Source organism: Oncorhynchus tshawytscha, linkage group LG20, assembly GCF_018296145.1.
Source record: "Oncorhynchus tshawytscha isolate Ot180627B linkage group LG20, Otsh_v2.0, whole genome shotgun sequence".
NCBI classification, from domain to species: domain Eukaryota; kingdom Metazoa; phylum Chordata; class Actinopteri; order Salmoniformes; family Salmonidae; genus Oncorhynchus; species Oncorhynchus tshawytscha.
Genome location: NC_056448.1, coordinates 9,313,476 through 9,338,510, shown reverse-complemented (window position 1 = coordinate 9,338,510; position 25,035 = coordinate 9,313,476). Strand labels below are relative to the sequence as shown.

Sequence of the window (25,035 nt, the reverse complement as noted above, 5' to 3'; positions counted from 1 at the left end):
ATATCATACATAAAGCAGTTTCATTCATCCATGTATTTTATTTGGAGGGGCCAGGAGGTACCGTAGGGCAGGCCAGACCCCCTAAGGTTCGCCCATAACGCTGGCCCTGGATACTGATTGCAGGTATGTAGCTTACCCATAACCCACATCAATTAAACAACTATATAAACATGGTGACACAAAACATCTGTTTAAAGTAGGATATTTCTAAATCTCAGTCTGCCAAACAGCAATAGCCAGTCATTTTCATCCATCACGTCACGGTTTGTATTACTTTTAGGCTATCCTCCATATTTCCGACAGTCACAAAATGAGTCAGGCCAAGTAAACAGTCATAGGTTCAATCCCAAATCACCCCCTTCCACTCAGCCTTCCATTTGCACATGTACGCGCTCCTCTGCCACATGCACAAGTGTCCGGTAGCTGAGGGAGAGAAAATTATGGAGGGAGTAGGAGCTAATTAGAGCCCCTGACCGAGTCCTTAACGCTGCCAGCTTCAGAGAAAAGTGGTAGTTAGTTTTGAGTTTAAGCAACTTCACACAAAATATTGGCAAGGCATGCTATTTATGAGCCCCCTATGTTTGTTTGTGTCTGATTTCGAGCCTTGACATATGTAACATTTGAAATACCTCCCAAATTAAATATTTAACTGTTACTGAGGTTTATATCTTGTAAAATGAAGGGGGAATTTTCTCATTTGACTATAATGCTTGTTTTATAATGTAAATGTAGATGGAACATGAACTGCATCATTCAAGTCACGAGTGTGTCCCGAAGTTGATGGGTTTATTTGATCCCCTCGCCACTCTTGAAGTTACATTCTGAGTTTCGTCAGCAATACGTGAAAACAGAGGGCCCTCTCAGCGGGTTGGAAGGGGCGAGGGGCTGGTTTGGGATTCACAAATGGGATTCATTGATTGGGTGTGTTCGAGCGGTAAAGGTGCCTAGCCGAACTCAGTTGCGCCATGCCAAACCTCCCTTAAAAGACCTTCGCTTGAAAAACAAGAAAAAAAGGTCAATAGTGCGGCAACACTACCGTTGTCCATTTTCAGACACCATAGCCAGTATGCACTTCCTCAAAATAGTCAGAATTAATCTAAGATAAGTCAAGAAATCGGACATTAATTTTGACATTTTGCAGAGGCTATTTAAATTTTACACCTAAGGCGTTTGGTGCAGTACTTCTCATAGAAATGACAACAAATCATTTTTTCAAGAATCCCTACTGTTGACCAACCACCGACGAAGGGGTGTAGACTTCGGCTATCGACCTTCGGCTTGCCTCAAGAAAAAATGTTGTGTACCCAAAAAGCCGAAAAACCCTTACCAGTCCAAAACGAACAAAAACGTCACAAAATGTCGTCACAATATATGCACAAACTCTTCCAAACTGTTTAGTCTGGGAAGCATGCGGACACCTTTAGGCTAATGAAGCCGACTGTAGACGAAAGTCGGCAAGTGAAGTCAGGAATACTGCATCTGTGACAGACTAAAGTCGGACACTGTAGTGGTTTTCCAACAGCATGGCTCAGATCAACATGGCAATGTCAACATCGCTGCTATTGTTTAAAAATATTTGTCTTTATAATGTAAAAATAAACTTCTGTACCCCCATATTCTGGTTTTCGCTCAGATTATGGGACGGCAGGTAGCCTAGTAGTTAGAGCGTTGGACATTGTAAACAAAAGGTTGCAAGATCGAGTCACAAGGTAAAAATCTGTCATTCTGCCCCTGAACAAGGCAGTTAACCCACGGTTCCTTGGCTGTCATTAAAAATAAGAATGTGTTCTTAACTGACTTGCCTAGTTAAATAAAGATACAAATGTACAATTATGGAAGTGTCACTGCAAACTTAAAGGTCCTCAATGATATCACCATTGCCCTTGATTCTAAGCAATGTTGTGCTGCTATTTTTATTGACTTGGCCAAAGGAGTATTGGTGTCTCTGAGGGGTCTTTGGCTTTGTTTGCCAACTACCTCTCTCAAAGAGTGCAGTGTATAATGTCAGAGCATCTGCTGTCTCAGCCACTGCCTGTCACCAAGGGTGTACCCCAAAGCTCGATCCTAAGCCCCACGCTCTTCTCAATTTACATCAACATAGCTCAGGCAGTAGGAAGCACTCGCTTCCATTTATATGTAGATGATACAGTCTTATACTCAACTGGCCCCTCCCCAGATTTTGTGGTAAAAACGCTCTACAACAAAGCTTTCTTAGTGTCCAACAAGCTTTCTCTGCCCTTAACCTTGGTCTGAACACCTCCAGAACAAAGGTCATGTGGTTTGGTAAGAAGAATGCCCCTCTCCCCACAGGTGTGATTACTACCTCTGAGGGTTTAGAGCTTGAGGTAGTCACCTCATACAAGTACTTGGGAGTATGGCTAGATGGTACATTGTCCTTCTCTCAGCACATATCAAAGCTGCAGGCTAAAGATAAATCTAGACTTGGTTTCCTCTATCGTAATCGCTCCTCTTTCACCCCAGCCGCCAAACTAACCCTGATTCAAATGACCAGCCTACCCATACCAGATTACAGAGACGTAATTTATAGATTGGCAGGTAAGGGTGCTCTCAAGCGGCTAGATGTTGTTTACCATTCGGCCATCAGATTTGCCACCAATGCTCCTTACAGGACATATCACTGCACTCTATACTCCTCTATACTTGCTTTAATGCAGGGAAACTTAAATCCGTTTTTACCAAATTTCTATCAGCATGTTAAATGTGCAACCAGAGGGGAAAAAAACTCTTTACTCCACACACAGAGACACATAGAAAGCTCTCCCTCACCATCCATTTGGCAAATCTGACCATAATTATAGCCTCCTGATTCCTGCTTACAAGCAAAAATTATCTTATTGTGGCTTGGGGGCAGTATTTCGACATCTGGATGAGAAGCATGCCCAAAGTAAACTGCCTGTTACTCAGGCCCAGAAGCTAGGATATGCATATAATTGGTAGATTTGGATAGAAAACACTATAAAGTTTCCAAAACCGTTAAAATAATGTCTGTTCCTCCCGGGTGGCACAGTGGTTAAGGGCGCTGTACTGCAGCGCCAGCTGTGCCACCAGAGACTCTGGGTTTGCGCCCAGGCTCTGTCGTAACCGGCCGCGACCGGGAGGTCCGTGGGGCGACGCACAATTGGCCTAGCATCGCCAGGTTAGGGAGGGTTTGGCCGGTAGGGAAATTCTTGTCTCATCGCGCACCAGCGACTCCTGTAGCGGGCTGGGCGCAGTGCGCGCTAACCAAGGTTGCCAGGTGCACGGTGTTTCCTCCGACACATTGGTGCGGCTGGCTTCCGGGTTGGATGGCGCTGTGATAAGAAGCAGTGCGGCTTGGTTGGGTTGTGTATCGGAGGACACATGACTTTCAACCTTCGTCTCTCCCGAGCCCGTACGGCAGTTGTAGCGATGAGACAAGATAGTAGCTACTAAACAATTGGATACCACGAAATTGGGGAGAAAAAGGGTCAAAAATTCAACAACAACAAAAAATAAAATAATAATAATGTCTGTGAGTATAACAGAACTGATATGGCAGACAAAAACCTGAGGAAAATCCATCCAGGAGGTGGGATTTTTTTTGATGTGGGTATTTTCAATTGAATGCTTATAGAGTATCTAATGGGTTAGGACCCAGATTGCAGTTCCTATGGCTTCCACTAGATGTCAACAGTCTTTAGACATTTGTCTAAACATTTGACATGTTTCAGGCTTGTTTTCTGAAAAATGAAGAAGAATGAAACCTTTCTGTCAGTGGACTGTAGAATCATGCAGTGCTGGGTTTTGCACGCCCTTCGTTGCAGTGCTGACCAATTGCGCGCCCGTCGTTGTTTTTCTTTTCTATTGAATATGCTATTGTCCGGTTTAAATATTATCGATTATTTAAACAATTGACAACCTGAGGATTAATTATAAACATCGTTTGACATGTTCCGACGAACTTTACCGGTACTATTAGGATGTATTCTTCTGCATGTTTTGACCGCCTTTGACCGCCAGTGGATTACTGAACAGAGCGTGCCAACAAAACAGAGTTTTTGGGATATAAAGAGGGACGTTATTGAACAAAACAAACATTTATTGTGGAGCTGGGACTCTTATGACTGCAACCATATGAAGATCTTCAAAGGTAGGTGATTAATTTTAGCGCTAATTCTGACTTTTGTAATTCCTTTACTTGGTTGTAAAATGTTTGTATGCTTTTGTAAGCATACACACATTTCAGGTGTTGGTATGCTGGGCGCTGTCCTCAGATAATCGCATGGTATGCTTTCGCCGTAAAGCCTTATTGAAATCTGACAAAGCGGCTGGATTAACAAGAAGTTCATCTTTAAGCCGATGTATAACACTTGTATTTTTTATGGATGTTTATTATGACTATTTCTGTATTTTGAATTTGGAGCTCTGCAATTTCACCGGATGTTGTCGAGGTGGGTCGCTAGCAGAATGCCTGCGTCAGAAAGGAAGCACCAGTGACTCGATCAATAAAAAAAGTGGTCAGATGAAGCAGATGCTAAGTTACAGGACTGTTTGCTAGCAGAGACTGGAATATGCTAACACAGCTAACACAATATGTTCCGGGATTCCTCCGATGGCATTGAGGAGTACACCACACCAGTCATTGGCTTCATCAATAAGTGCATCGAGGATGTCATCCCTACAGTGACCGTACGTACATACCCAAACCAGAAGCCGTGGATTACAGGCAACATCCTGACTGCGCTAACGGCTAGAGCTGCCGCTTTTAAGGAGCGGGACTCTAATCCGGAAGCTTATAAGAAATCCCGCTATGCACTCAGACAAACCATCAAACAGGCAAAGTGTCAATACAGAACTAAGATCGAATCGTACTACACCGGCTCTGATGCTTATAGGATGTGGCAGGGCTTGTACACTATTACAGACTACAAAGGGAAGCACAGCCGAGAGCTGCCCAGTGACACGAGCCTACCAGACAAGCTAAACTTATTCTATGCTCGCTTCGAGGCAAATAACACTGAAACATGCATGAGAGCACAAGCTGTTCCGGAAAACTGTGTAATCACGCTCTCTGCAGCCGATGTGAGTAAGACCTTTAACTTCTTTGGGCTCAATTACCGTTAACGTTACCGTTAGTTAAAAAAAGGTTAGATTAAAAAAAAAAATTACAAAAATGTAATCATACACTCACAGACTGAAAACATAACATGTGCACAATTAATTAGTTAGAGAGAGATGGCACCATCAGATAGGGCAGCTCTGCTTCTAGCTCCTTAAGCTTACAAGCATTTAGCTACACCCACAAAAACATCTGCTAAGCATGTGTATGTGACAAATAAGATTTGATTTGAAAGACATAATTGATCCACTCGAAGGTGCACATTGCTAGTAGTCTTGCAAATTAAATCAGTTTCTTATCAATAGTTTCAAATACAGATAATATTTTTGAGAATGCAAACATTTAAATGGATGTCCATTTCAAATGGATTAAAACACCACCTTGGATTGAGTAAATATAAAATCATCCATAATCCAATAGTAAAGAAATCAAATACATGATAAACACTGCCAATGAGACCATGATTTGACTGTGAAACCACTGATGATGAGCATAAAATACATAGTCTCGCTACTGTTATTTTATTATTGCTCCTTAATTATTTGAAATATTTCTTTATTTTTTCTTTTTTTCTTAAAGCTGCATTGTTGTTAAGGGCTTGTGGGTAAGCATTTCACTGTATTCTGCACATGTGACAAATACATTCTGATTTGATTTTAAAAGGTTATCATGATCATTACACTAAAATGGAACACTAAGAAACTACAAACATTAAATATTATGACATCAGTAAATATTATGACATTGAGAAATTAACTTTGGCATCCAGTATAGTATACAGTATTGAATGAAACAAAATCAAAAGTCAATTTACAGTTTACTGTAAAGAACCTATAGTTGTTTTAGCAAGCTTACATCTCATGCACCTTGCACATAAGTTACTGTATCTATTTTGAAAAGCCATAGGCTACCTTGTGGAAGCACAAACAAAAAAGTATAGTAATTATGCAGCAGTAGAAAGGTCAAATTGTCATTCACCTAAGGTTCAACAAGAAATTATTCACCTTATGATTATACTAAATTCATGATATTCATATGCTGAATATAAAAGTATGATTTTATCCCTTTCCTAACATGTCTCCAGTGGAGGTTGTGTTACTGGATGGCTGCAAGGATGTCGTTGTACTCTGGGGTGTCCGGGTCCATGTACTTCTTATCGGACACCCAGGACTTCAGCCTCGCCTGCTGATTCTGGTCGATGATCCCCTCTTTACTATGGTGATTCAGCATCTGATTGAAGCCAGCTTTATAGTAGAACACTGTTCCTTCAGGAGATAAATCAATGGATCCCAGGGTAAGTTTATTGGGCTTTCCTAGAATAAAAACATAAACAAATTAATATTAAAACTTTCTGTGAAAATTAGAAAAATCTAGTGAAGAAGTTCCTATATAAGAAGGACAGACTTAAGGGATAATGCCCGGAAGCCGGTGTTTGGAGGATACATTGGCACGGGTGTTGTTTAGAACGGCAAACCGTTCTAAATGTTCCATTGCAATACTGGCTGGCAACATTCTTATCCCTTGCTTGCTAGCTAACCAACTAATGCTAAGTTACAGTCACTTCACAAAGTGCAGCCAGAATAACAGCAAAGTAGCCGCATTTGCATTTGTTTAAGCTGTTTTCTAGTGACATTAATTTGAATGCATCCATAACAATGAGATAATGAGGCACGATTTCACCTGGCATAGAATATGTGCTCACTCGTCAGGACACTGTTGTTCAGAGGAGCTAGCCAACAACACAGCTAACACAATCACTTCAAACTGAAGCTGGAATGACTGCAAACTAGCTGCACTTCATTTCGTTTGACTTTTTTAAATTGACATTTCATTGTATACATCCATAAAAAAAGATGCTGATTCATTATTTCGACTGGCTGAGAAACACTGCCTGCCTGTCTGTCTCGTCCCAACTCCCGACACGTTCATTACCATGGGACAGCTGGAGATTTTAATATTGAAACAACGTTGCAAATGTGGGAGAGACAGACAGCAAGGTTAATACAAATCTCCGCTGTTCAAAACTAAATGTTAGTCTAAAAGAAATGAGAGATAATGTTTAGATGCTTTTATAGTGGAGATCAAGTTTAGAAATTGCCTGGAGATTTTAACATCATAGTTTAGCCGGTTGTCAAAGGGTGTTGCCTGGCTGGGATTGTTTTTCCTCCCCCTCCTTGTATGTTTAGAGACCTGTGGGGTTAATTGTTTGTCTTTATTAGACAGTCCCGCCTGGTTGTTGTGCGGGATTATTTCTATGTAACCTTCGTAAATGTTTTGTGCCTGGTCGTGATTTGTTCCATTGTACATTTTGAGTCCCTGTGTTTGGGACATCACCCTGTGGTGTGTTAGATTAAAAGACGCACAGCATTGAACTCTCTGTTTCCTGCATTTGACTGGTAACTGGTAACTTGTGGAATAGACATGGGCTGGAATGTGGTTTTAATCGATTAGCATTCAGGATTAGACCCACCCATTGTATAAAGGACAATAATCACCTGCTTTGTCTCTGAGCTGGTCGGAAGCAATAGGATGAGCCATGATGAAAGATAACTTCAGTGATTTCTCCACATCTCCGCTTCCTGTGAGTTGGAAGGCCATGCACAGTGTTGTTAGGAGATTGAGAACATTACAAATAGGGAAGCAGCATAGATAGTAAGTATTCAATTCCTTAAACACCACAAGAATGGAACTTTTCACATTGTAGCTAAATTAAAGGGCTGAAAGGTCTAAGAAGAAGAGGAGCAGGCAGAATCCTTGCTTAAATTATATCAAAGTTTGTTTCTGTGTTTTTATTTCAGCCTCGGTTGTGTATCACAGGGAGAAAGGGAAGGGATGGATTGCACCTATATTAATAGATAATTCACCTGCAGATGACAGATGTCTTACTCCTTCCAGTGGTTAGAGCATTCCTGTGATGCTGTTTGAGAACCCGCATTGTGAGCAGGTTCCCTCCATTTTGATCTGATTCAATGCTGTTAAATCATATCATAAAGCTTCGGATTCTTCTGTTGAAAATTTTTTCATCTGAGATTTTTGGTCTCTGGCCAGCTTCAGGGAATTCTTTGGTGGGATATGGTCTGCCTCCACAATGCCTCTTTCCCCCATGTTGTCAGAGAAAAGTTTGGTGTTTTTGACGCTGATGAGGGAATAGAAGAGAAAGGGTTGTACTATGGAAGTACAATTCAAGTAAACACCTCTATTTACACAATTTGTATGTCAATGCTTTATGAATTATTATATACATTTCTGTCTTAATAATATATTCAAGTGTAAAAACAATGCAGGGTCATTATAATAACATTGTTAGATTTGAACAATGCCCATATAAAAATGTAAAAAATTATTATGCTAAAATACCTTTTATAAGGACCAACTAATCCAAGGTGGTACGTAAAGGCTATGTCATACTCATTTATCCCTGAGGAACTATAAGGACAATTCTTCATGGGCCTGATATCCTGTTCATATCATCATTCGTCCGTTTCCTATTCCTGGCCCCTCCAACTATAGCATATTTTCCATGATTTTTCTCGAGTGCATCATAGGCCTTCTGGGTTTGAACCATTTCACTATAAGCCTGAAGGCTCCCTTTAATCTATGGGAAGACATAACAGGTATCAATAACTCCAATTACTCCACAACCAAGGTTAAAGATGCAATATGTTATATTCATTTATTTTATTCATACAGTTGGTATCTACCAATCATCTTAATTTCATAGTGTTCTTTCGTCGGATTTGATGAAAATGACATATTTCAGAAAGTTACTTAGTTTAAGAATTATAGACATGAGTAGGCGTACAGTACCTGGTCTTTAACATTGTTTCGTAGATTCACAGCTTGACTCGTGATCTCATCCTCAGACCTGTTAGATGTTGCCTGTGCTAGGGCATGGTACAGGCAGTTCTTGTTCTCTGAGCGCACAGGGATTACTTTGCCATCTTGGATGATGTCAAAGTGACCACTGTATGGACTTTCCACTCCTTGGATTCTGTCTTTTGCTTTAGAGAGGATTCCTTTCTCACTGAAAGAGCAGAAATAAAGAGCACCATTGGTTCTCATTAATGTAGTTCTAATGGAGAGATCCTAATTTTGGGAGATTTGCAGTATTGTTGATGAAGGTCTACCAAACAGTTTAGGACAAATACCTGTGTGTTTTCTCAGGCTCTTTGGTCAGCCGTAGAGTGATTTGGCCGGCTGAGCTGTTCGTTCCCGGGTAGGACTCCTCTGAGAGCGTTTTCCCATTTTGATCCACCACTTTGAACTGGATGCCTTTACCATGGAGCAGGTCACTGTTTGTGAGGACATAAATGTCCAGGGCCGAGGCTGGTCGATTAACATCACCAATCTTCTCTGCATAGTCCAGAAGTTCTTTTGTTTCAGTCTCTGACAGAGCTTTCCCAGCCTTCTGACTGGCTGACTTCATATCATGTTTCATGTATCATGTATCATGCTGCCTTTGATACCATCGATCACCACATTCTTTTGGAGAGATTGGAAACCCAAATTGGTCTACACGGACAAGTTCTGGCCTGGTTTAGATCTTATCTGTCGGAAAGATATCAGTTTGTCTCTGTGAATGGTTTGTCCTCTGACAAATCAACTGTAAATTTCGGTGTTCCTCAAGGTTCCGTTTTGGGACCACTATTGTTTTCACTATATATTTTACCTCTTGGGGATGTTATTCGAAAACATAATGTTAACTTTCACTGCTATGCGGATGACACACAGCTGTACATTTCAATGAAACATGGTGAAGCCCCAAAATTGCCCTTGCTAGAAGCATGTGTTTCAGACATAAGGAAGTGGATGGCTGCAAACTTTCTACTTTTAAACTCGGACAAAACAGAGATGCTTGTTCTAGGTCCCAAGAAACAAAGAGATCTTCTGTTGAATCTGACAATTAATCTTAATGGTTGTACAGTCGTCTCAAATAAAACTGTGAAGGACCTCGGCGTTACTCTGGACCCTGATCTCTCTTTTGAAGAACATATCAAGACCATTTCAAGGACAGCTTTTTCCATCTACGTAACATTGCAAAAATCAGAAACTTTCTGTCCAAAAATGATGCAGAAAAATTAATCCATGCTTTTGTCACTTCTAGGTTAGACTACTGCAATGCTCTACTTTCCGGCTACCCGGATAAAGCACTAAATAAACTTCAGTTAGTACTAAATACGGCTGCTCGAATTCTGACTAGAACCAAAAAATTTGATCATATTACTCCAGTGCTAGCCTCTCTACACTGGCTTCCTGTCAAAGCAAGGGCTGATTTCAAGGTTTTACTGCTAACCTACAAAGCATTACATGGGCTTGCTCCTACCTATCTCTCTGATTTGGTCCTGCCGTACATACCTACACGTACGCTACGGTCACAAGACGCAGGCCTCCTAATTGTCCCTAGAATTTCTAAGCAAACAGCTGGAGGCAGGGCTTTCTCCTATAGAGCTCCATTTTTATGGAACGGTCTGCCTACCCATGTCAGAGACGCAAACTCGGTCTCAACCTTTAAGTCTTTACTGAAGACTCATCTCTTCAGTGGGTCATATGATTGAGTGTAGTCTGGCCCAGGAGTGGGAAGGTGAACGGAAAGGCTCTGGAGCAACGAACCACCCTTGCTGTCTCTGCCTGGCCAGGGGCTGAGTCACTGGCTTACTGGGGCTCTCTCTTGCCGTCCCTGGAAGGGGTGCGTCACCTGAGTGGGTTGATTCACTGATGTGGTCATCCTGTCTGGGATGGCGCCCCCCCTTGGGTTGTGCCTTGGCGGAGTTCTTTGTGGGCTATACTCAGCCTTGTCTCAGGATGGTAAGTTGGTGGTTGAAGATATCCCTCTAGTGGTGTGGGGGCTGTGCTTTGGCAAAGTGGGTGGGGTTATATCCTTCCTGTTTGGCCCTGTCTGGGGGTGTCCTCGGATGGGGCTACAGTGTCTCCTGACCCCTCCTGTCTCAGCCTCCAGTATTTATGCTGCAGTAGTTAATGTGTCGGGGGCTAGGGTCAGTTTGTTATATCTGGAGTACCTCTCCTGTCCTATTCGGTGTCCTGTGTGAATCTAAGTGTGCTCTTCTCTAATTCTCTCTTTCTCTCTCTCTCTCTCTCTCTCTCGGAGGACCTGAGCCCTAGGACCATGCCCCAGGACTACCTGACATGATGACTCCTTGCTGTCCCCAGTCCACCTGGCCATGCTGCTGCTCCAGTTTCAACTGTTCTGCCTTATTATTATACGACCATGCTGGTCATTTATGAACATTTGAACATCTTTGCCATGTTCTGTTATAATCTCCACCCGGCACAGCCAGAAGAGGACTGGCCACCCCACATAGCCTGGTTCCTCTCTAGGTTTCTTCCTAGGTTTTGGCCTTTCTAGGGAGTTTTTCCTAGCCACCGTGCTTCTACACCTGCATTGCTTGCTGTTTGGGGTTTTAGGCTGGGTTTCTGTACAGCACCTTGAGATATCAGCTGATGTACGAAGGGCTATATAAATAAATTTGATTTGATTTGATGTTTATGCTGCCGGTCCTGGAAAAAGGCCTCAGTTTTGTGTCTGCCAAGTACATTGTCAACAACCTTTCCAGTAACTCCATTGAGCTTCTTCTTGAATGTTCCCGTCACAAAAGAGGACATATGACCAGCACAAGCATCTATGAACGCTTCGGAGACACTTTCCGAAATGGAGCTTAGCAACTCATCCTTCAGGCGAATCACATCTGGTAAATCATGTCTGCCATTTTGGTCATACTGCTCCACATTTCTTTGCTGCTCTTCAATTTATTTTTTTAATTCGAGGACAAATATGTCATTGATAACATGTTCTGTAGGAATAGACTGAATCATTTTGACCAAGATTGTGGTGTGTTTAACTATTTCTACACTTATTTTGACTCCTTTTGCAATAAAATGTGTTCCACTTTTTGCCACAAGGTCAGTTGCATTATTGCACACCTCAGAGAGTCTGCTGATAACATCACTGACTTGGGATGTGGTGGCATCAGTCATGAGGCCAGGAATAAGTTCTTTTGTCATAACTTGAACTAAATCTTTTGTTTGTTGTTCAAGCTTTGAGTCAATCTTATAGTTGCTGCGGTTCTGCAAAGCTCCTTTAGGTACTGCAGAGCTAATGTATTCAGTGAGACTAAGATCTAGTTCGGCATTCTTTTTGACTGTTGAATTGACCATGTCTTTGAAAGCTTTTTCTAAAATTGTTTTAAAGATGGCCCCAATTCCAGCATCAATGGCATAGTTTATTCCTGTGATTACACCCTGCTTCCCTACCTCCTGAAGTGCGTACTTGGTTGCGTGTTTTAGAGCCATCTTCATGTTTGTAGGGGATGCCAGTTTCTTCGTTGCAGTCTTAATTGCATACTTTGCTGCTTTCTGTGTGGACTTGAAAACATGTTTTCCTGTGCCAATGATTTCCTTTGCAACAGATGAGAGTTTCAAAGTACCACTGAGGACTTTATATGCTGTGATGGCAACTTTTTTAATGGCGCTGAACCCTGCGGAGAGCAGAGACATCCCAATGCTGATGCTTTTGGAGATGGCCCATTGTGCCCAATGGAATGTGCCTGATATCATGCCAGATATCCCTTCAATCATGTCAGAGACTCCTTCACAGATGAGAAATAAGCCAATCTGGGTTGCAGCGCCAAACGACAGGGCACAAACCAGAACTCCAAGGATGACCTGACACATACCGATGAAGAAACAGATCAAAGAGTCAAAGCTGAACTCTGGCTTCTTTTTCACCTCAAACACAATTCTCAGGCCATTGTCATACAAGGCCGTGAGTTCATTTCCTGTGATGTAGTCTTGATTTTCTGAGAGGCTGTACACTGAGGATACCTCTGTTATGGCTGTGCCTTCACCCTCAAGCTCTTTAAGTTTATTTACTGCAAGGTCAATGTTACGTATCCAAGCTTGGTGAATGCTCATCCTGGAATCTATTTGCTTTAGAAAGTTGCGTTCTCCTTCATGACGTGGTTCAAAGTTCCCTCTTGTGGCAATCTGAAAAGAAACCATGGTATTTGTGGTTTCTGACAAGTAAACATCCACAGATGTCTTTGCCCTTTCCAGTAATTCCCGTGCCTCTGTTTTGTAGCCATCTTTGCCCATGTTGATGGTGATGAAAGCTTGGTTGTACATTGCCACGGCACTGTAAAAAGGGTCACATTCTTCAACATCTTTCCAGTAGGACTTTGCTTCATAGTCAAACTTACTTTTGTTGCGGAGGTGCAAGTCTGTTCTGCCGATAGCCTGCTTAATGTGGTCATAGAAGTTTAGATTTTTTCCATTCAGCAGCATGTTGCCCCTATTTGTGATATGCTCAAGAAGGTCTGCTTTAAGAACCCTGATATCTTCGTGCTGACGGATGTGCTCCTCGTGAAGGGTAAGCCACAACGCCCATGTTTCTTTCAAAGCATTGAGTGCAGGCTGGTAATCAAACTTAGGGCCTTTTTCTTTAAAACACTCAGGGACCTCATTTGGCCCCATTCCTGACAGGTCATCTCTCTCCTGTTTTGTGAAGTTGCCATGAAACTTGTCAAGAAATTCACAAAACGTGCCAAACAGGTCCTCTTTAATTTTTATTTTGAGAAGCTCATCTGTCTCCATATCTTTGATGCGTTGGACTTCGTACTCCTCTCTCAATTCATCTCATGATCTCCACAGGCTGGCCCTGGTATGCTGGGGCAAGGTTATCCCCACAGAGGATAATCTGGACCATGCCCGGGTTTCCCTTCCGACCAGTTCTTCCAAACACCTGTTTCTCCACTCTGCAACTGCCAGGGTAATGTGTCAGGAGGACGAAGAGGCCACCACGTATGTTGACATCCTGATCAGCCTTGATATCAGTTCCACGACCTCCTAGGTTTGTGGCTATGATTATATGTCCCCCTCTGAATTTGGTACTCTCAATGTTGTGTTTCTCACTGATTGTGTATAATGTGACGGAGGGATGTGGATTCTTGCTCTCTATTTTCTTCCGAAGCTTGTTTGCTGTATTGACATCTTCACATACAACCAAGACAACCTGACCACTTTCTGCCACTCTCATTGCTGTCTTACAGAGAAGCTCAACAACCTTCTTGTGGCGGTGAGCTGGAATTGTGTAGCTGTCTGTTTCGTAATGCCTTGCAAGGAAATCTTTGTCGGCATCACCCCCTAATGTCCCAGACACACCAAATATCCCATTCCCTTTTAGGTACTTTTGAAAGTAATGGAAGTTTGAAAGGTAATTAGTCACATTGGACAAAGGAGTGGTTGCCAGCTGGTGTTTCATCTCCAGAAACTGCTGCAGGCCGTCCCCCCAGCGTTTGTTCTTCTCCAACACTCCACTGGCCTGGAAGTCCACTGGGATGATAGCATGGTAGAGATGCTTGTCTCCAACAGCTTCCAACGTATGATCAATCATGTAATCTCTGCCTTGTGTCATCATGATGGCTTTCAGGGCGTTTTCCACAAAGACTGGTAACTGATTCTCAAGGTACTTCTCAAGGAAAGAGGGGATCACAAGAAACTCTGAGTTTGACTGAGAGTTGCCAGAATATTTGATTTTAGACTTCAGCTCAGAGACAGTTGCCTTAATGAGTTTTTCTTCAGGTATGATCTCGCTGGCTCGTCCATTCTCGAGGAGAAGCATTTTGATTTCCAGGATATCAGGGTTGTTGTGCAACTTTTTCTCCTTAACCAGCACGGCTTTATTGTTTGTCACAGAGTAACAGTCAATGTCCACATCATTCTCCAGTGCTTTCTCCATGATGGTGAGCAGATCACACTGTTGAGTAATTCCAATTTTGGCCATGAATGTATCAACAGTTCTCCTATTCTCTGTTGTATCGTCTTTCTCTGTGTTCTCTAGAGCATGCATGAACATGTCAAAATCTTCATCTGGATAGATACCCAACTCCACTCCGGCTTCCAAAATGTGAAATTCAGAGAATTCTTTAGATGTCGCTGGACCGATAACAGCTAACTTTGCAGCCTTGTGAAAATGCTGCATTCCAGTTGTCCACTCAATCTCTCCAGTATCTTCCATCTCAATTGGCTGACACATAGATACCATGGCCCATATGCTAGCAAGGACTTGTCTGAGGTGCCTCAGGCCACTTGCCTCGTGGGATAGAAACGTCACCTGAACTCCATTGTCCAAGGTCATGTAGTCCACTTCATCCACAATCACCATGTTGAACCTCCTCTCCCCACGTGTGGTGTCCTTCTCGAATTCCTGCCTCAATGCGTCTGCTGCAAAGCTGGCAACGGTTCCGTAAACTAATTGTTTCCTGTAAGCCTCCTGTAGCATACTATCCCTGCTTTCAGGGGAGCTTCCCTGTATCTGTGGTGGTGGCACAACAGAGGATGTGACACCAAACATGTCATACAGTTTCTTAAACTCCTCTTGGTCTCGGCGAGCAAGGACTGGAGAACTGGTCACAACGTCAACCTTAGTGCCACGGATGGCCTGGATGGTGGCAAACATAGCCAAGATGCAAGATTTTCCTTCACCTGTGCCGATTTCCAGAAGGATACCTTTTTTCCCTGTTAACTTTGGTAGAAGGAGCATGAGCAGTGATGCCAACTGAGTGAGTCGGGGAAAGTAGCCTTCTATTTTCTCAGCAGTGAGCAGTGATTCCAGCGGAGTGATGCTAGGAAAGTAGCCTTCTATGTTTTTACCGTTTTGAGTGTAAATGGTTGAGCAGTCTTGCACAGCAATAGACATCCTTATTAGGACCTCCTTGAGAACAGCAAGGTCATCTGCTTTGCTTCCTCTATCTTTACCTGATCCAAGTCCTCCTTTGCATGTTTTGGAAGTTCCTCTGTCATATATCCTAGAATTTCCTTCATTATGGACAATATTTTCTCTGGGTACTTTTCATTTGGCATTTCATTCACAATGGTGTCGGCATCCTTGTTCCCTTCTGCCTCAGCATACCATTGTAGAGAGTTGACAGGGTCTTTATCTTTCAGGGCAGAGAGAGTAGAGAGAAGATCCAGCTTGTTTGTCTGCACAGTATGAAGGATTGAGGTTGCTAACTCTTGGTTTATGCCTGAAACACCTTGCAAAAAGAGCAGAATTTCTGAAGGTGTCCAGATCATGTTGAAGAGAATTTGACTAAGGAGCCCCTTGTTTTTCTCTGACACCTCTGTGAACACATCAAGAATGCTCAGAACAAGTTGTTGAGCCACTGTGGGATTTGTGCTGTACAGCTGTTCAAGAAGACGGATGAGAAAGTCATACTTCTGGTCCCAGTCAAGTAGTTGGTCCTCTTTACTGTCTGTGTCCGAGTCGTTGGTCAACGTTAGCTCTGTCACAGCCATGAGGATGCTAAACTGCTCAGTGAGCGATTGCTCTCCTTGGCTGATAGCACGATCTATGGTCAACTGACACCAGATTGACAGTTGAGGCTCTCCAAAGTATTTAAGGGTTAGTTCATTCTGAAGATTTTTCATTCGGTTTTCAAGTTTGTCCTCCTGCATGCCTTTGTCTTCAGTGATCTCGTATTTCTTCAGAAGATCTTCAAACTTATTTTTCAAGTCCCCTGGCTAGAATGAAATGGTCCCAACACAAAAAAAGTGCAAAGAAAAGGAATATTTTAGTACAGATGCACTAAAAGATGTATGTGTCATACTATAAACACTTTTTCTATTAGTGTAAATTGGCAACTGTATTTAAATATGAAAAAACTGTATTTTCAGAAATATATAATATGTTTATCATTAAGTTATCACAACATTTATGTGAAACACAAAATCATTAATGCGAAATGAAACCTATTCTACAACCCTTTATTTAATATTTCTTACCTCATCCCTTCTGATTGCTGCAGCGTCATCTTCTATCATCTGGTGTAGTACCTGTTTACGCTGGTGATGGCGCTGTTGTCCTTTTAGTCTCAGCTTCTGTCTCAGCTTTTCTCGTCCCTTTGACACCTTCTTACCCAAAAGTTCGCTCTCCCTTTCGATTTCTTGCTGGATCGTCCTCTCCCTCTCCAGTTGCTCCTGGCGCCTCCTCTCCTCCTGCTGTTGTCTTCGTTGCTCCTCCTGTATTCGCCGCTCCATCTCCTCCTGCTGTCGCCTTCGTTGCTCCTCCTGTCTTCGCCGCTCCATCTCCTCCTGCTGCTGCCGGATACGGTCTTCCTCTTGCTTCCCTGATGGATGAATACAAATGACACCATATTCCCTATGTTATGCACAGCGTTTGGCCAGAGACCATGTGGACAAATAAGGTGGAATTTGAGACGTAGTAGCCAACAGCGAATGTTGTTCAAACAAAATATGGATCAATAAGAAATATAGCAGCCCTGAGCCGATACTGCTATTTGCTGAACCAATACTAAATTATTTGTATACTGTTAGGAATAGTCTTTACATTAATTGGCTCAGTTGCAAATACTAGTTGCTTATATACGATGTATTGAGGGTATATGGTTTATTTCCAAAAGGAACATTTTGAATATGATAATGTAGCTCAGCAGATTTGTCAGAATTTACTTACCATAGTTTGGACATGTTGGACTATTAGACTCTGTGTCGCACAACAGCTGAATGTTTTTAACCATCATGATTTTACAGTGACTCAGATACTTACGTCTCCAAAAAGGTTGTAGTGCCAAGTGTAAGGGGTTTGGTTCCTTATAGACACAGAGGCCCCCATTATTCAGAATCTGTTGGGAAAAAAACAGCCTTACACCAGTCTTACACCGAATCATTTAAAATGTAATGTGTTCATTTATCTACTGGACCTTTTCTCAAGTTATCATACTAGCAGAGAATATGAGGTAACACTTTCAAATACACAATGCAGACCTTTTACTATTCCTACTTATTCATTGTTTATTCATTCTTATTAATAAAAGTTGTATTTATTTATTCATAATTTACAGTGGTTATCGACGGGATTATTTTGAAAAGTACAACAATTCTCTTATAGAAAACATGAACTATCAAACTTGTGTAGCTCCCCGCAGTCTCTGCAAGCATCACTTTTGGGGCATAAACATGTCAAACAAAGTAGCAATAAATGTTTTCTTGAAAATGCTGTTTTTAGATAACTATGATGTATCATGATGATATACAGTATATCTAATAGCATGACATTTAATATTGCTAATAGTTGATAACATTTGAACAAAAATGACAAGTATGTGTATGTATTGGCCAATTTGATAACTTGTGGTGAAGTCAGCATTAGTGGGACATCAGGTGTAGTGGGACATTTGTGTTTGAGGGTGCTGTACTATAGTAACTTTGCAAACCAATCACAACACATGTTATTGGGTTGTTTCTGCTTGTGTCCTGTGCATAAAACATTTCTGGTGTCAGCGTTACATCACTTTAGCTTGTGTGGTCAGGTTTCTTAGATCAGGTGACCCGTTGAAAACAAAAAAACCTGCCATACTATGATACCTTGAGCTAGAATGATAAGTTTGTCATTCTGTCAATTATTATCATTGAACAATCTAGCTTTTGGTGTTAAAATGAATAGTGATTTGAAACATAATAACCAGTCATATAAACAGCTTTTATATTTTATGAAAATGAGATTTCTATTACTGTCCCACTTCCTGTGAATGGAGTTTGAGTATTGGAACAGGTACCTTTTTTAACTATGCACAAAATAAACATTTAATCATTTAAAATGTAAATTCCTTCATTAGATATTCTAAAGTACATTGGAATATGTTGTTGTAGTTGTTCATAATATCTCCAAACCTAGTCTAACTGCTAAATAGGCCAAGCACATAAACCGCATAGGATGAGTAGAAGGAATTAAAGGGAAATAAAAAGGGGAGGGAAAGAAAGGAAGGACAATGAGGAAATGTATTTGCACCATAATAATTCGATATTAGGCTAAATTGATTATTGCAGAAGGCAGATTATGCAATAGTCATGTAGGCCTAAACACCTTACTCTGTTTATCTTAATTAGGGTAAGGTCAAAATTAAGTAAGCTTAAAACACCTGGTTTTCTGAGTGATCTTTAGAATTTTTAGGACATGTCAACTAGTGATGCGCGGGTTGCTTCATAACCCGTAGATGAGTTTAAGGTCATTAGATATTGTGTGGCTGAAGCACGGGTGCGTGGCGGGCGGGTTGGATAAGGACAAAACAATAGGCTACCTAAAAATATCCATAAATGTATCATTCTTGTACAAATTATTTCTAGGCGGGCGGGTTACACACACAATACCCCATAATAACAAAGCAAAAACAGGTTTTTAGAAATGTGTTTAAGCTTTGTCATTCTGTGTAGATTGATGAAGAAACAAAATATTTAATCAATTTTAAAATAACGCTGTAATTTAACAAAATGTGGAAAAGGTCAAGGTACTTTCGCGCAGGTTTCCAAATGCAATGTATATGTTACAAATTTGAAAAATATAGGCTACAATATATTAAGAATTTCAAAAACATACAATATGTTATGAATTTTCAAAACTTATCAGGGTTAGTGTTTGGTGAAGGGTTAGCTAACATGCTAAGTAGTTGCAAAGTAGCTAAAAAGTAGTAAGTAGGCTAATTGAAAAGTTGCATATTAGCTAAAATGCTCAAGTTGTTCAGGATGAAATTCAAACAACAACTTTTGTTTTTACCTTAAGTAAAACCATCTGTCTTATGTAACCAGACTATTTCCATAAGACTGGTCCAACAGATAACTTTTTTAGATGTATTGCATTTTTTCCCGGTCCCTAAACGTCTTTGATCCGCGAAAGTATCAGCAATAACAGAGCCCTTTACCGATAGACTAGATTGAAGCATTCATTCCATCGATTTGTGACATTATTCTGGTGAGCAAGGGTTTATTTAGTCTTCTAGGGCAACACATATTGACAGAAGAAGCTGCATGTATCTAATTATAGACAAGTTAACTAACAAATAGTCTACCAAAATGTCGGAAATTATAGAGAAACATCTACATCAGGCATAAAATTGTTCCGCCATCTCTGACTATAGCTGTATGAATGTTAAATGACGAGACAGAGGCATTGATGCGAGTAACCAGTCTTGTTCAGTACATGACAACACATCCGGGTATCTCAAGCACCCCGGTAAAACACAAGAGTTGCAGTAATGAACATTTACCAACAGATGGCATCACTCTGCCATCTTACACCCATAACATCTTCCATTTAATCAAATAGGACAGGAGGTGTCAAATCACTAACAAAACAAACCTAGTAACAATTTCCAACATGAACAGTTTAGTATTTATTTTATTTTATTTATTTATTTCAGGTAAACAAGAACACATTTTTATATTCTCTTCACTTTTATCTCTGTCAACAATCCCTGATGGGAAACCTACAGATTAAGTATTTTTGGTGGCTGGGACAGACGCCCGCAGCGTGAAAAGACAGGGGGCTTGTCTGCGAGGACTGCGGGTTCCCGCACAGGCGTGTCACCTGAATGTCGAAGGGGAGAATTGATGGGCGAGGGAGCAGCCTACCTGTGATCCCCTGGCTCTTCGCCCAGTGCCTCAGGCCCCATGTGACTTGCTGGAGTTCTGTCTTTTGTCATGCGACCACTTTGGCCGTCAGGGTTCTGAGTAGGTGCTGGCTCAGCAATGCGAAGGTCAACCCTGTTACGACGGTACAGTGATCCATTCACTTTGACCAAGTAGGAGCGTGGTGCCACTTTCTGTACACAGGATCCGAGTCTCCAGAGGCCTGTCCGGTCCCCTGGTAGTGGCTTCATTCGCACCGTTTCACCCACCCTGAGCTCAGGTAAGTCTTTTGCTGATTTGTCGTAGATGAACTTGGAGACCTGTCTTCTGTGACGTAGCTTCACCAGCACGTCTGTCACCACCCATGGCTCCAGGAGAGTGCTGGCTACTGACAGAGCTGCTTTTAAGCGCCGTGCCATGAGGCGCTGTGCCGGGCTGCTGTCCATGCCTTCTGTCAGGGTATTGCGCCACTGCAGGATTGCTTTCCAGGCATCTTTGCCCTCTCGCAAAGCATTTTTGCAGAGGTTCTTTGTGATTTTTACTGTGGACTCCGCCTTCCCATTAGCTTTTGGGTGTCGTGGTGATGAAGTGACGTGCTCGAATTCCCATCCTGCAGCAAATTTTCGGAACTCAACTCCGGAGAATTGCGGTCCATTGTCTGAAATTACCCTATCTGGCTGGCCAATAACGACTCTCTGACTCTTGAATATTACTCCGTTTTGAACACTGAGCTCCTCTTTGACTGGCCAATATTCTCTGACGGCTAAAGCAGTTTCTTCCCTGCAGTCGGGCCAGCCCATCAGAATCACAGACCTCAATGCCCGGAGTTGCCCGTCCCTGTCTGTGTGCTGTCTGATTTGTATAAGGCGCTGGTCCGTAACATTAAGGTAGTCAGCCTGGTTGATGTGTTCAACATCCACTTGCTCTGTTTGTAAGCTGCACACTGTGTGTTGTTCATGCATGGAGCGTGTGTGAGTGCCTGATTCAGTAGCCCTGCTGAGCGTGTCACTCACATACATCTCTGGCCCTGGCTTATACACCACCTTGAGGTTGTAGTTTTGTAGGGCCAGTAGCATGCTCTGCAGTCGTTTTGGGGCATTCAGGAGAGGCTTGCTGAATATAGCAATAAGGGGCTTGTGATCTGTCTCTGCGGTAATATTGTCGCGCCCGTACAGGTAGTGGTGGAAGCGTTGGCATGCAAACACAATGCTGAGGCACTCCTTCTCTATCTGGGCATAGTTCTGCTCTGTTGGGGTGAGTGCCCTAGAGGTGAATGCCACAGGCTGGCCCTCCTGCATGAGGCAACAGCCAAGTCCATACTGGCTTGAGTCACTCTGAATCGTGACAGGTTTTGACACATTGTAGTATCGCAGTACAGGTGTCTGGGTGACCAGTTGTTTTATTTCCCTCACCGCTGCGTCATGTTTTGGGAGCCAATGCCAGATGGTGTCCTTGTCCATGAGCCTCCTCAGTGGCTCACACACTTCAGAGAGCCGCGGTAGGAATTTGGCCAGGTAGGTGACACTGCACTCCCTTCACGTCAGATGGGTGGGGCATTTCCAAGACAGCCTTCACTTTTTCAGGATCTGCCTTCAATCCGGTGGAGGACAAGATGTGCCCATGAAAGCGGACCTCTGGCACTTTAAACTGAAGCTTTTTTATGCTTAGCCTTAGCTTGACCTGTCTGCATCTGACCATCAGGGCCAGCAGCTTGGCGTCATGGTCACATTCTGCCTCCTCATCACTGTCTCCACAGCCCACTACGAGGATGTCATCTGCTATGGGTTCCACGCCACTGAGTCCCATCAACAGCTCATGCTGTTTCCGCTGATACACCTCTGGAGCCATGGAGACACCAAACGGAAGCTTCAACCACCTCTTCCTGCCCCAGGGTGTCCAAAAGGTGGTCATGTAGCTGCTGGGCTCGTCGAGCTTGCACTGCAGGAAGGCATCTCTGGCATCCACGAGCGTGAAGACTCTGGCCTTTGGGAGCTTGTAAAGAACATCCTCCAACGTGGGCATAATATAATGTGAATGTCGCAGAGCCCGGTTGAGGTGTTTAGGATCAATGCATATCCGTAGCTTGTCTGGTTTCTTGAAGATAACCATATTACTTATCCAGTCCGTAGGCTCAGTGACGGATATGATGTGGCCATCTGCTTCGTATTTGTCAAGCTGAGCCTTCGTAGCTGCTTTCATGGCCACTGGTACATTGCGGGGTGCACACTGGACAGGCTGGATTGCTGCGTCTAACTCAAAGTGGACTTCCCCAGGAACTGACTCGACCGGTGCGTTGAAGACATCATGGTACTTGCTTAGGAGTGTCTCCTTGCTCAGGGGCCCAGCCTGGACTTTGTCTATAATGTTAAGATCAGCTGGGATGGTGAAGTTAATAAGTCCAAGGTGTTCGCATGTAGAACCTGACAGTAATGGCTGTTGACTAGCCTCAACTATTTCAATCTCAAGGGTGTATTTCTGGCCACGTAAAACACACTGTCACAAACAGGCCTAAAGAGGTCATGAACTGGCCTGAATACAGTTTCAGCTTGGTGCTACTCTGTGTGAGTTTGTCTCTGGGCGCGAGCCTTCTTTTGTCTTTAAGGCTCATAACGTTGCATGTGGCCCCTGAATCTAGCTGGCATTGCTGTGGTTTATTATTAAGTAGCAGAGTGACAAACCACTTTTGTCCTTACTGCCCCTATGCACTCGCTAGCATGTACATCCTCTGTGCTGTCGTTCCCTTCATCTGTGTTTGTTTCCATGGAGTGCACTTTACCCTCCTTTCTCTTGCTTTTCATGCAGACCCTTGTGAAGTGATTAGCTGTACCACAGGATTTGCATATTTTTCCATAGGCTGGGCAGTGTTCTTTTCCTCGTCCATGAGAAATGCCACAATATCGGCATGTATTGGGGTTGTCTACTGCAGAGTTGGCTGTAGTATTAGCATTAGCTGTGGCAAAGGGGAATTTCTTTACTGGCTGCCTGAATGTAGCATTGACATTGTCCGTATGTTGCCTTTCTAGCTCCATGGACCTTATCCGTATATCAGTAAGCTCTGCTGCACGGCATGTCTCCACTGCCAAGGCCAGCGTCAGGTCACGTTCTCTCAGCAAACGTCTGCGGGTGCCCTCATCAGTTATGCAAAGCACAATCGTATCTCTGATCAGTTCATCTCTTAAAGCACCATAGTCACATGTAGCTGCCTTTTCCCTTAACCTAGTGACAAAGCTGTCAATGGACTCCCCATCCTCCTGTTTGCAACGACTGAAAACATAACGCTCGTAGATGACGTTCTTTGCTGGCGTAAAGTAATGTTCAAGAGCATCAAGAATAGCTATAGTGTTACCTTGCTGAGCTGCTGTTAGGTTCAGGTTGTGTTTGTATACGTGTCGGCATTCAGTTCCCATTATAGTCCTCAAAGTGGCAGCCACTACCTCATCTTCCTTTTCCAGAAGTCCCGTTGCTAGCGCATAGTCCTCCCATTCACCTCTAAACGGATCCCAGTTCGTGCTCCAATCCCCGCTGAGCTTCATAACGGCAGGAGAGGGAATGTTCACTGCCATGTCTAACCGGTGCTAACAACACTGAAGCTAACTACCAAACTCACTCTAACTAAGGCCAATTCCGGGCGAAATTTTACACAAATAAGCATTTGTTTGTAAACCAGAGCAGGTGACTCTAATTTGCGGAAAGCATGTTTAGTTATCCGACTCTGACACCATGTTTGAATGTTAAATGACGAGACAGAGGCATTGATGCGAGTAACCAGTCTTGTTCAGTACATGACAACACATCCGGGTCTCTCAAGCACCCCGGTAAAACACAAGAGTTGCAGTAATGAACATTTACCAACAGATGGCATCACTGTGCCATCTTACACCCATAACAATAGCCTACAGGCATTTTCTGTATTAGTGGGTTAGGGTCGGCCCTCAGATTGTCACTTCATCACATATAGTCAGGCGGTTGCGGATGTGTTATTATTAATTGCGGACGTGTACAGTTTGCTCACCTGCGCACCACCAATGTAAGCACCTTATGCGGCGTTCCAGTGGTGTGTTTAGTACAAGGTCATTAACACAAACTGGTAAAAACAGAGTGTGTTATATACAACCGTCAACAAAGTTACAAGTGCCAGGTGAAGTGGGACACTAATGTATTTCTAATGAGAAAATAGTGTCCCACTTCATCTACTTAAGTGTCCCACTACAACTTAAAGCCACGCTTTAGCAAAAGTATGGGTCTGATGTTGTTTTAGTGGTTGTACATGATCAACTTGTTTCATCATAAAAATGCCCAAATGCCCCTTTTTTGAAACTGCATTGTTGGTTAGGGTCTCGTAAGTAAGCATTTCCCTGTAAGATCTACCTGTTGTATTCTGTGCATGTGACTAATAACATTTGATTTGAGATAAGACCTTCATTAATGAAATAAACATAACTTCAGTAGGGGTAGCATGATTTTGATTTTGGTAGATGATTATGGACACAAAGTGTCCCACT

At 42.7% G+C, this 25,035-nt stretch overlaps 1 protein-coding gene and 1 long non-coding RNA gene across 2 annotated transcripts; both read right to left on the bottom strand.

Moving 5' to 3' along the window:
* Window positions 1–5,731: 5,731 nt before the first annotated feature.
* LOC112219597 lies at window positions 5,732–9,528 on the bottom strand. Its single transcript, XR_006079443.1, has 6 exons — window positions 9,247–9,528; window positions 8,906–9,122; window positions 8,456–8,693; window positions 7,963–8,234; window positions 7,594–7,677; window positions 5,732–6,411 (listed from the first exon to the last, which is right to left on the bottom strand). It is a non-coding gene; the product is annotated as an uncharacterized LOC112219597 (long non-coding RNA).
* Window positions 9,529–15,814: 6,286 nt separating this feature from the next.
* On the bottom strand, window positions 15,815–17,649 carry LOC112219753 (GRB10-interacting GYF protein 2-like). The gene is made up of 3 exons (XM_042302814.1): window positions 17,586–17,649; window positions 16,895–17,238; window positions 15,815–16,633 (listed from the first exon to the last, which is right to left on the bottom strand). The coding sequence occupies exons 1-3, from the start codon at window positions 17,647–17,649 to the stop codon at window positions 15,815–15,817; spliced, it is 1,227 nt and encodes a 408-aa protein (XP_042158748.1).
* Window positions 17,650–25,035: the final 7,386 nt, after the last annotated feature.